General features: G+C 39.8%; 1 protein-coding gene across 5 annotated transcripts in view; it reads left to right on the forward strand.

The window, feature by feature from the left end:
- Nucleotides 1-348: 348 nt before the first annotated feature.
- Nucleotides 349-13245, forward strand: part of VGLL3 (vestigial like family member 3) — a 49807-nt gene continuing 36910 nt past the window's right edge. For 4 of the 5 annotated variants that reach the window (XR_004287753.1, XM_032352156.1, XM_032352171.1 and 1 more), the window contains exon 1: nt 349-1071. Coding sequence is in view for 4 of the 5 variants with exons in the window: in XM_032352156.1 (XP_032208047.1) it covers nt 946-1071 (126 nt within the window). In the remaining variant the exon portion in view is untranslated. The remainder of the gene's footprint in view (nt 1072-13245) is intronic. The other variant, XM_032352174.1, reaches the window with a different exon arrangement.

Genomic DNA, 13245 nt, shown 5'->3' on the forward strand with positions numbered 1-13245 from the left:
GAAAACTGTGCTGCATTCTTGGCGTGTGCGCGTTCGTAATAAAGTTAACTTTCACTTACGGTTATATTTAACGCAGGGGCTAATCCCAGTTTATTTTGCGCCTGTTCTGTTTAACCTCTTTGTACACTTAGCCTTGGTTTAGCGCTGGCCTATGCGTTGGTGTTCCCCACTAAAAGCTCCTTGGGGTTGCGAAGCCCTTGCCCTGCCAGCCAGGTGACACAGGGCGGAAAGCCTGAGCTCTGAGGGCGCGGAGCCTCTCGCATACCGTTCCCCTCCCACCATCATCCCACCGCCGGGAGGCGGAGAGGGCTTCAAACTTCGCTCCAATCCGCAGCCGGCCCTCCCCGGGGTCCCCCGCTGGGCGACCCGCCCGCCGCGGACCGAGTTGGAGGAACTTTGCACAGCTCCGCGCCAGAGCCTGGAGCGGCGAAGTGCTCCCCCTCCTCTCCAGCGCCCCCCTCCCTCTGCCCCCGCCTCCCGGTCCTCGCCCAGGCGCGAGCTCCGGTGATAGGACGAGCCCCGGGCGTGCATTGTGTATATGCAAACCAGAGCCCCGGCTCCCCAGGGCTGCCCAACCCGGCCGGGGCTGCGGCGGCGGCTGGCGCTGCAGTGGGCGCTGCTGTCCTCGCCGGAGCCGGGCACTGTCATGCCCCCGCCGCGCGGCGGGCCCCTGCGTCCCGGAGCCGCTATATAAGCGCAGGGAAGGGGACAATCGGAGGGGCTGAAGATGAAGGTGCCCGCGCATGGGCCCCCACTGATTGCCAACCCCTCCCGAGCCCGCGCCCCGCGCGGAGCCCGCGGCCGCCGAGGACCCGCCTTCGCCGCAGTAGCAGCTGGAGCAGCGACAGAGGAGGCAGCTGCGGCGGTGGCGGTGGCGGCGGCGCCCGTCGCCCGAGCGCGCAGAGCGGCGGCGGCAGCTCGGGGGCCGCCGCTGCCCCGGCTGCCATGAGTTGTGCGGAGGTGATGTATCACCCGCAACCGTATGGAGCGCCCCAGTATCTGCCCAACCCTGTGGCAGCTGCAACCTGCCCCACAGCCTACTACCACCCGGCGCCCCAACCTGGCCAGCAGGTGAGTCACCGACCGGGCAGCCCGCCGGGGGCGGGGGCGGGGGCGAGGGGCACCGAGAGTATCTGTCTGGGACTCGGGCGACGTCCCGCCGGGACGGGTGGCGCGGAGGATGCTCTGGGACCTGGGGGAGCGCCGTTGAGCTGAACGGAGGAAAGGCTTCGGGAAGGGACCAGCAGCCTGGTGGACGGGTGGGGATTCGATGTGAGGCACTACCTGGCTTCATTGAGCTGGTGTCACTGGAGCTCAGAGCTGCTCCGCATAGCCACCTTAGCTCTTTGGGCTCAGTTCTTTGAAACCCACCAAGGGCATCTGTCTTAGGAGTATGTGAGTAAACTTACTTTAAATCAAATATTTTCTTTTCTTTGGAAAGGTGAAATGTTTTCAGGGTTTTCTTGATTAAGAGGATAAAATTGTGTCACCGACATAGGGGAGGCTACCTGGGTAGTGAGCTCATGGAATGACCTTTCTGGAACTTTAATGGAACAGAAATCTAATGTAATGTCTGTCAAATGTTACTAGAACTTCTCTGTAGAGTCTGTCTTCTTATGACTGTGACTGGGAGGGCAGGAATTGATCCCAAACTTCCTCATTCATTTTTTAATTCCATCAACGCGCAGAGATGTTATAGCTCAGCCTAGTAGAAGTGTGTCCCCACTCAAGAGGTAACCTTGGATCACTGGATGTTGGGTCTTCACCATGCTGAGAGTGACGGAGAATGCTGTGGATTAAAAGGGTTCTGGAAGCAGGGAGATGATATAGTTCTTTTAGAAGAGAGAGTAGGGTGTGGGGAATTTGGCACTAGGTACCCCTAGACATTCCTCTGTGGACACCAACAGAATGTGTTTCAAACCTCAGTTAGTGCTATAGAGAACACATATGTGAGTATGTGGCACTAGCTTGTACTGAAGTAGGGTCTTCAGACTCTGGGAATTCGGGAATTAGGGTTGATTTGGTGAAATTTTTAAAAATACAATTTATGCACTCCGAGGTGGAGACACTTACCAGGGAACCAGATGTGCTTCGGAAATTACCATTCACAGAATTTTTTAAAAAATTTCTTAGGAACCATATGTTTTATTATGGTCTTAAGGGTTTGGCTCTTTATTAAAACTTACATAATTAATTTTGATTTCTGTATTCCTTTTACTTGTTTCTTTGCTAGATTTGTAAGGCTACTCTTTGGAAAGAAATCATAACTTCAGTTTAGAATTTAAGGACTGTAAAATTCAGCTGATTCTGGAGCAGGGAACATGCCCCAGAGTTATTTGCTAAACAATATAAGCTTAACCGGACCAAGTAGGGCAAAAGAGGAAGGAACCCCATTTTATTGCTACCATTTTTTTTTTTTTTAATATTCAGCAGCCTTAGCATTTGAAAGCAAGATTACTTTTAGGAAAGAGAATGGGAAAACATTTTATAATTTGTGGTCGAAGATAGATTTAAACATTTTGGTTATGCTGTTTGCTTTTCTTTTATTTTAAACATAAAAGATGTTTGCTTTTAAACATAAAAGATGTTAAGTAATAGAGAAAACCATTTAGGTACAAATTGGGCAAGTGAGGCAAAGAGATGCTGGGTATCATTTTTATGTGTTTTATAAACAGTCAGTCCCAGATGAACCATCCTATTTCCTCCCTTCCCTTCCTTCATCTCAGGGACTGTAGAGGCTCTCAGTTGTCAACTGGAATGTAGACAAGCAACAGACTCACAATTACTAAGCATACAGAAAAGTATTTTTCCCCTTAAAAGATAACTTGAACTATGTAAGTTATGAATAGGGTTTTGTGCTATAGAATTGTGAAAATAATTCCATTAATATATGAATCTGTGGTGGAGGTTAGGGATTATAATACTCTTGAACTAGAAAATAAAATTCACATCGGAAAAATTATAAGTTGCTATTCATAAAATTCAGTTTTCAGTGAGAAAAACTCCAGTACGCCAACTTTTGTAACAGTGCTACAACTCGATCCCCAGATATCAGTCTTTTGCTGAGACCATCAACTGACTGAAGAATGAACTTTCTTTTTCACCTGAATCGTCCACATTGATAAGTTGCGCATATTAGTAAATGTCAACTTTACTAGACTTTAGGGTTCTGTAGGTATCCTTCAAATAGATAATTGGCTGAGATGACTTTAAGAACTTAGCTGAGAGGTGTGCTTGGAAATTTTCTTGTTACTTTTACAAAAATGGCTTGTTAGAGGATACTTTTTCTGTTGTTAAGTAAGGAAATGGACTCTAACTGGCTAGTGAAATAAAGAGACTTGATAGTGTAACTACTGTTCTTTTACTGTCAGGAGTTTATTTTGATGACCTATATTTTCTATTGGAAAAAAGAGTAAATCAGGAAATTCTTATCAGGCTGACAACATTTTTAGACTATGCGGTGCGTGGGTGAAGTGGGACTAATATTGACTTGGCCCTAATGCAGTCATCCGAGAATACATATTTTGGTTGTTTTTGCATTCCATAAGGTTTTATCATTATTATCCTTGAAGATTGTTTTCTCCATCCATGGGAAGTGACCCCTAATAGCATCTTGCCTGGGAGACAAAAATAAAGGCTACCATTCCTACAGCATTTGAAAACTTGATTTGCTGAGCAGAAAAAAGAAAAGCAGAAAAAGTGATAGAGTTATAAAGAAAGTTTCATAGTCACTAATAAAATGTTAAAAAAGAAAGCATTTCAGGTTTGTGTTCCTTCTGTAATTTGTTGTAGTGGTGTATCTTTGAGCTTATTTTTTCCCCTCGAATCCATATAGCTCAGAAGTCCTTGTAAGTTAGTATAGCATAATGGTTTATTTTTTTTCAAATATTTTATTTATTCATTTGAGACAGAGAGAGAGAGTGTGTGTAGGAACAGTGGGGAGAGGCAGTGGGAGAAGCAGACTCCCTGCTGAGCAGAGAGCCTGACGCAGGGCTCCATCACAGGACCTGGAGATCATGACCTGAGCTGAAGGCAGACGCTTAACCATCTGAGCCACTAAGGCACCCTATAATGGTCTATTATGATGGATTTTATCCACAGGTGTGTTTTTTCTCTTCATGTATGATCATATAGCTGATAATTATTTTTGAAGTAATAGAATATCATTCTCCAGGCGTGTGTACTCTGCTTTACCCTTAAAAGCACAGATACGCACTTGAAATTTTAAGTTCAGATTTTTTTTCATCAAGTATATTATGCATTGTAGGTAGTAATAGGTTGGTGTCTTAAAAAGCTAGTGAACTACATATATCTCAGGCAGCACTGTAATGCATTACTCAGGCATACAGTAGACTACATGAATCAAAATAATTTGTAAAAATGTCTGCAGAGTAAGTTTTATAGTCCCTGACATTAATTCCTAGAAGTTGCATGACTATGAGTAAATCTTAGAGTGTGTTTTATCCATACAGGGTTTGCTAAGAGATGCTAAGCTTTGTGGTCCTCATGCCCACCATCTCTTTAACATCTCCGCAAGAGAACTCTTGACTCAGTCTCTCAGCCCCTGCTCCGGAGGCATGATGACACTGCAGAACGTGTCCAGAAAGGAATGTGCTTGCATTCTAACAGTGACAGTAGGAACTAAGAGAAACAAATTTCCAAATATGTGTCAGGAAAAATTGAGGGAAATGATATAAAATCATAGATTCCCTTCATACCCGGGGGACTTCTCATCTTAAATGTAGACAGCCTGTTATTGTCTAAATCTGCCCCCCCCCATTTACTCATTTTGTCAACATTAGAAAGATACGTAAAGCTTTCAGAATCCTGTAGTTTGTTCATGAGGTGGTGAAAGCAGAAAAAAAAGATCGCCAGTTTTCTAATTGTGCATAGGGGTTTTTAACAATTATGCTCCAGGCTTCATATAAGTTATAGCGTATTTACTCTGTCCACAGCTGTGTGAATCTGCTTGCATGCTTTCACTTAAAAGAATTAAATGCTCCTAGGAGGCAGAACTCCAGTTATAAGTTTGTAAGGAGTGCCCCGCTCCCCAAACTATTTCTCTGGACTTTGATACCTTGGTTAGGTCATAAAACACACACACACACACACACACACACACGTAGTCAGAAGAAGACACCCTGAAAAAACATACTACACCCTTCCTTTTGCAAATGGGAAAAATGGATGCTCACATGGCTGAACCACCTAGCCAAAGATTTCAGAGTTAATGGTGACAAAATTAAGACCACCAGATGCCATGCTCCCCAATCTAGCATCTTTCTACCATGCCATACAGTCTTCCAAGCTTTTTTATTTTTTAATATTTTGCAATTGCATAATAGGCTTATTTTTGTCTTTAGTGCTCCAAATCAACTTTTTGATAAAGAAGATTAATATGCAGTAGATTCTTTGGCCTTGGAGCTTGAAATTCTTTCCAAGTCCTTGGTAGTGTATTTTTTTAGTTTAGGCATTCCAAAGTCCTTTTGAAAGCATTTATATTATGCTAATGACTTTTGCTATCCATTCTGCATCCTTTGTTGATGAGGCAGAATATCCACTTAGCAAATGAACATTTATTTATTTTAAAATAATCTTCAGGAAGTGGTATTAACAGTCAGCTTTAAGTGCTTCATATGTTACTGTTATTTCAACCTAAGTTTAGATTCATTAAACGGAAAGAATACAATTATATCCTAAATAGTCTCAATATACAGCCAACTTATTTAAGGTGGAGGATCCAATTTTCTTGCAACTGTAAGCAAGGACTTAAGTGGACTTACAAGAATTCATACAGGACTTCATTGAGAAAGAACAACCCCCATAATTCCACATTACACAACTTAACTTGACTACAGAAACTTAGAAGCTTAAAGTACCCAGAGTTTTATGCACCCAGTAACTTTGCAGCCAGAAAATTCAAAGCTGGAAAAAAAAAAATTAAACTTTAAAATGACTAAACTAACTGTTGTCTCTGGCAGTCAACCAGAAGAGAGATTACAATAACGATAGAAAGGGAAGGCTTGGAATCCGTACAATCATGCATAGTGGAGATATGTTTAGCAGAAAACCAAATGCCAGGATAAGGTGACAACTCTTTGGAAAGGAAAGGGTATTTTGGGCAAATGCAAGGAAGGCCTAATTCACCTTGCACTTTATAAAGTCTCCCATCTCATGAAATTGGGCATGGCAGGGACATGCGCCACAGCAAAGGAGATGAGGGTGTTCAGAGGGAAGAAGCTTGCCATCGTGCACAGAGACTGTTGGGGCTGTTGCAGCAAAGATGCTGAGCTGATCCCTTTGGATAGTGTATGTATTTCTGTCTTGTATCCTTCTGTGCAAAGGGAATGTTCAACGAGACTAAAAATATTATGCTCAGGATACTCAGGGCAGATCCTAAAGCGAACTTGTGTATTAGACTTTCTGTCTGTCATTCTAAAACTTGGGTGCTGAAGTTGGATCCCATTCCCATAGGCCCTACTTCCAGCTAGCATTAAAACACACACACACACACACACACACACCCGCCCCACAAAGAATCCCAAACTAATTAATCCAGTAATAGATAAAAATTTAAGGTATTATCTCCAGAAAAATATTTTCATTCTTCATTCAGGAAACAAAAGCTTTCTGATACTTGAATTTCAGGTTCTGGCAGACACAGTGAAGGAAATAATTGTGGGCAAAACTCTGCCCCTAATCTTTCAAAAAGCACCTCTTTAAGCAGCTGGTTTTCTGCTTTAACTATTCATTTAGGAAGACCCAACACTGCCCTGAACCAATAGACCCAAACATCTGCTGCTAAAAACAAGAAGTTGTATATGCCATATTTATAGATATCTCAATGGATACCAGATTTATGCCAATAATTTAGAAGTGTGGTCTGAACTGGGGTAACCAAACTATTTTTCATTTGTCTTGTGTTTTAGTAGAGAGGAGACAAAGAAAAGAAAGGAAGAATGACCTAAAGTAAACAGGTGTCCTTTTCTCTTAGAACTCTAATGTGGTAGTATGCCAAAACACTTGTCCTTGGCGGATGGAGTGAGGGGCGGGGCAGTTGTGGGATGTATCCTTTCTTCTTACTGTGAAGATAGATAAAGGAGATACCAAAGCTAATTCTTGGGAATTGGGCTAGATGACCCATGTCTAGGAATGAATTAGTCTTCAATGGTCTGTACGGTATTTTTGGCTGGTGTCCTGCAAAATCAGAAGAGGCAGCCAACGTAAGAATCAAAATTAAGTGTGAATTTGTCTAGGGCTCTAGCATGTTGCTTATTAGGATAGAGAGTTGGACGAGACCTCTGAGAGAATCGAGTCTCAAAACTCCTCATTTTCAGAGGAAGAAGCTGGAGGCCAGACGGTTTGGTGACTGACCCAGACTCACGGACTCATTTTGGTCAAATCCTCCTTTCTATTCCCACTCTCTTTCTCTTGCGGTTCCTTCCCATCTGGACTTCTTTGGACACAAGGAGACAATTAATAATTGACCTAATGTTACCTTCTTACTTTTATTTTTTAAAATATTAGCTACTTGGAGAAATTGGACAATTAGCTTTATGGATAAACTGTGAGGTTCTCTTTATTTACCACTGCCCTTACAATGCTCTTCCGACTAACTATGAGCAGCTTGAGTTTAATGATAGGCTATGACTTTCATCTTTGTGATGAATCCATGTCTTTGCACAATTACTGATAGAGAAGAGGAATTAATTGGTGATTCAGTGAATAACAGATGAATTTTTAAAGATGAAGTCATACCCTATGTCTAGTAATAGGATTATAAAGACGTATCAGAAAATCACATATTGGAAACTTGTTTCATTCAAAGTAGTCAGTTTGAGAGAGAACACATACCCTTGTGATGTGATCATAGCTTAAAATATTTTGGGAATGCAAATTTTGAAATTCTGTCTAAGTATGTGGCACATTTTTTTGGAACATCCTCGAAACTGGAAACTTTTCATCCTTGGAAGGGATGAGTTTGATTTTTGATAATGACCAGAATCATTGAGACTCAAGTGTGCTCAAAAATAGCTGGTCGAGTTAATAATATTTTTGGTTTGTTACTCCCAACTCTTAAGAAAAATGAAAACAAAACAAAATAAACAAACAAACACAGAATCTAGAGTTATGACTGTGTCTCACAAAATTGGCTCTGCTCACATTTCCAAAATAGGATTTCCAGAAAAATGGTGGGCAATAACATTATGTATCTGAGTTGCCAAGGGTACAATACCTTTTTTGGATAGAGACTTCAGTTTTATGTGGATGTATATCTATTTTGAAGAGCACTGCATGATTTAATAGCTGTAACTCTGTTATATGTTTACATCTCTATTTTTTTTTAATGTTATAAGTAACTTCGACTCTCCTTAGTTATGGGATGCATCTGATACCCTGCTGATTGTGGGCTTCTGTTTATTTATTCGACTAACCTAAATATATAGACATTCATTTCCTTTAGTCTGTTTTCTTGGCTCGTGTTTTGTAGTCAGACAGAAATAGGTTCTAATCCTGTCTCTGCCATTTATTAGTTCGATCATCCCAGCCAAGCAAATCAGTTTTTGCATTTGTAAATTGGAAACAATTATTTGGACAAAATATTTGTGTGCTTGTGTTTGAGAGAGGGAAGCAAAATATGATATGTGAAAGGTCTGTGGCATAGCTCTTCATCACGACCCACCCTCCCTGAACTTGATTCCTCCTCCTCTTCCAAACAGGCTAAGGATCAAAATTTCAAGTCTCTCTGATATATTTTTAACAATCTGTTACCAAGTAAATTCAGAAAAATATAATCAAGGAGCAGTCAGTTGCTTTTATGGACTTTACAATTTGAAGCATAGGGAATTTGAAACATTTATTTCAGGCCTAGCGGTCCTTTCTTAGAGGCATTGACCATGTTTTTTGAACATAAAATAATCATTGCATTTAGAGAAGAGAGCCAGTAGAAATTGGGAAAAGAAAGAAAAAGAAAAAAGAACGAAAGAAAAAAAAAAAAAGGACAAAGCTGTTTCCAAATATCCAATGATTCATTAAAATACTTTTGTTTTTTTAGGAAAAGAAGTTTCCACATATGCACAGTAATCATTTGGCATTTTGTAAGCTTAAGCCTTGGGGAGTTAGTGGTATTTGGCTCCTGACATGGAAGTCTCTCTTGTCAGACAAAATCCTTTCCCCTGCACATTCCTGTGAGAGTTTGTTCCTGTCGTGCCTTGTGGCAGGCTGTGAGGGGGCTCTCGCTATGGTCTGCATTGCCCAGGCCTACTCCTTCCTACATTGCTTTAACCTCTTCTCCTGAGTTAGTTTTCACTTTGTGGCTGCTAACTCAGTCATTGTTTCACCTAAGGCAGGGTCATTTTGCCTGGGGGAAAATTGTCATTACTCTGAAATGGGGATGAGCTAGTTCATGTGCACTAAATAAACCAATTTGTAGGTGTTGAAGTCCCTTTTGATGACGTCTTTGTTTTGGTTAACAATTCTTCAGAGCCTTGTAAGAAAAACATGAACATTTCTGAGACTTGGGTATTTTTAGGAAGTATTGTGCATCTTGAGGAAAAAAAAAAAACATTAACTAGATTGCCTTTTGACCTCAATTCAGGAAATCTAGATTCTGATGATTTGAGATTTATCCTCAACATTTTGAATGTTATATATTATTCTCAAGAAAGAATGTAACACCAGGCAAGTTTCATGCTAAGAAGCAAATACCAAGTGAATACAGAATATGGCAAAAGTGCACATGGATAATTCACTTAGTTCAATATAGGCAAGGAATTGATTTATTGTCACCAAAGCACAGATATCAGAAAGTAGCTAGCTAAGGCTTAAGGGTCTATGGAGGAGATATTAAGACAGTATGATTGTCAGCATATGAGTCAGTTACTGTTTAAATTCTGTTCCTGTTTTCTTTGTACTCACACTTAATATTTTTTAAATGTATGCAAATTGTTCAACATCATTAGTCATTAGGAAAATGCAAATCAAAACCACAGTGAAATACCACTTCGTACTCACTTGGGTGACTATAGCTGTAATAATAATTTTTTCAAAATCCAGAAAATAACAAGTGTTATTTTTCTACCAAGGGATGTGGACAGATTGGACCCCAAGTACATTGCTGGTGGCAATCTAAAGTGGTTCAGCTGCTGTGGAAACAGTTTGGCGGGTCCCTAATAAGTTAAGTGTAGTGTTACCATATGACCCAACTATCATACATACTTACCCAAGAGAATTGAAAAGAGGCGTGCAACTAAATACGTGTATACTCATAAGAGCACTATCTGCAGTAGGCAGTAGGTAGATATGACTCAAATATCCATTCGTGGATACATGGATAAACAAATTATGCTATATGCATGTAATGGAATACTACTCAGCTATAAAAAGAATGAAGTACTGGTTCAGTGTGAATGAACCTTGGAGACATTATGCTGAGAGAAAGAACCTAGAAGCAAAAAAGTCATATATGTATGATTCAGTTTTTATGAAATAGCCAAGATAGATTAATTCCTAGAGACAGAATGCGGATCAGTGGTTATTGTGGACTGGTGGGGAGGAGTCAGAACATAGGGAGTTAATATTACCTAGGTACAGAATTCCCCTTTGGGTTGATGAAATGTTTTGGAGTAGGGAGAGCTGGTGGTTATACAGCATTCTCAATGTGCTAAATGCCACAGAATCATTGACTTTCAAAAAGGTCAATTTTAGGGACGCCTGGGTGGCTCAGTTGGTTAAGCGGCTGCCTTTGACTCAGGTCATGATCCCAGCGTCCTGGGATCGAGTCCCACATCGGGCTCCTTGCTCGGCAGGGAGCCTGCTTCTCCCTCTGCCTCTAGCCTGCCATTCTGTCTGCCTGTGCTTGCGCTCTCTCTCTAACAAATAAATAAAATCTTAAAAAAAAAAAAAGGTCAATTTTATGTGAATTACACCTCAAAGAAAAAAAAATTTAAAAAAATTGGGATATCTATCAGGAGAGCAAAACTGAAAAAAGAAATACAGTACCAAGGGTAGAGAGGGATATGGAACAACAGGAACTCTCATAAACGGACTGTCCGTGTGTAGGTTGGTGAAAATTACTTGAGAAAACCAGCAATATCTGTTAGGGCTGAACCACATCCGTACTTTCCCTTTGGCCCAGCAATCTTCCTTTCAGTATATACCCCAAAGAAATACAGACGTATGTTTATTAAAAGACATACTCAGATGTTCATAGGGGTACTATTTGTAATAGCCCAAATCTGGAAACTAGCCAAATGCCTGTGAGTGGTAGGGCAGATAAATGGATTACTACATGGCAATGAGGATGCGCAGTCGATGACTACAGGCGACAATATGCAGGAATCTCGTGAACACAATATAGAGTGAAAGAAGCCAGACACAAAGGGTACATGCTATATGAGTCCATTTATATCAAGTACAAAAGACAGTTTTGGCAAATCACATTGATAGAAGTCTGGATAGTGGTGGCGGTGGCGGTTCAGGAGGTAGTGTCTTGAAGGAAACAGTGCCTTCTGGGGGTACTGATGACGTTCTAGTTCTTGATCTGTTGCTCGTTTCATTGATGCACTCAGTTTACGAAATGTGTGAACTATACATTTATGATATGTAGCCTTTTCTGTTTATATTGTTCTTCAATAAAAACATTAAAAAGTATGCAGATTCATTGCATTCTAGGAAGGTTTCAGGCCATTTGAGTACTTTAGAATTCTTATTTTAACCAGTGGTATTGATGGTGAAGCTAATCGTGTGTTCACGTGTGCGTGTGTGCTTATGCATGAGTGTGTGTGTGTGTGTGTGTGTTAAATGTAAGTATTTAAGTTGGTTCACTATAATTTGTGAAAATCGACTCACCTTTATCAGAAAAAAGTACTAGAGAATGATAGATAATGCCTTATATACTAGAGAATGATAGATAATGCCTTATATCCGGCCTATTGGTAGGTGTATCATAGGCTGTATTTTATTTGATAGTCTCCAAGCAAATGTATTTACTTATTAGAAGACCTGTCTTAAAGAGCTGGGAGAGGAAAAAAAAAAAACCATATCTTATATCCATTCAAAAAATTGTATTTAAATAGAGTCAATACATATATTTTAACAAAATCATTGGTGTTTGCTTATCAAAAGAAATAAGGTATCATTATATATTTATGTAAATGTGTATGTATATATACAGACATATATTACATGTATATGAAATGTAATGGATATAGGGAATAAATGCAACCATAAACAGAAGAATAACTTTTAGAAAATAGACTCATAAAAGATATTTTGATACAAGGCCGTTCACTTTTTGTTCACTTTTTCCCCATTTCATATTGAATTTTTCATATGCAAATTTTAGTTTAATTTATTTGTGTACAACCATTCAACACTTGGTCAAAAAAGTGTAACGTGAAATTTTACAACATTTAGAAAATTGTGTAATCTTAAATAAATTGAAAATCTATAGATTAAATTCAACTGCCATTAATTAATAAATTAAGATATTTTATTACTGCTATTACTGGTCATAATACTATGCTATCTTTATATCAGGATTTGTAGTTGTAAATCTTTTCCATATTTATAAAACTTTAATTTTATTTCATCTAAGAATTATTTGCTAATTGGGATAAAATAAAACATTGCCTTTCTTTGCATAATTAGCACAGCCCAGGCTCCTTCCTTTAAAGAATAAATGTTAAAATTGAACAAATGAAACAATTAGATTCAAAACCTGACTCTCACAAACCAATGCTGAACTAGACATTAACAGGAAAAAAAGCTCAGTTTCAGGGATAGTAATGAATACCAGTGGACATTGAAGTCACTCCCTCTAGATCAGTTTAAGCTCCTTTCATATATAAAAACAGTGCTGCTTTTTCATATTCCAGAGTACTTGGCAGAGAGTGTGTGTATATGCTTAATGGCATACTTCAGATAAATACACAGGCACACAGAAATTGTAGTGTGATTCGACTAATAAATTATAATATTTGTTTATTTTTTAATGGAATTTAAAGTCAGCAGTAATTTTAGAGGCCATTTGGTTCAACCCCCTTATTTTATACATAATCTTTGTTACCGTGGTGTTTTTGCTCTTGAAGTTAAACATAAACATGTTCAAACCTGTGCGACACAGATTGTAGGAAATATAACCGCACCGTCGTTACAACCAGCTATTCATCAACAAGGCATGTTCCCTCACAGGAATGAATTATCTATTCATCAACAAATGATAACCACATTGACACAGATTTT

Source organism: Mustela erminea, chromosome 1, assembly GCF_009829155.1.
Source record: "Mustela erminea isolate mMusErm1 chromosome 1, mMusErm1.Pri, whole genome shotgun sequence".
Classification (NCBI taxonomy): Eukaryota; Metazoa; Chordata; class Mammalia; order Carnivora; family Mustelidae; genus Mustela; species Mustela erminea.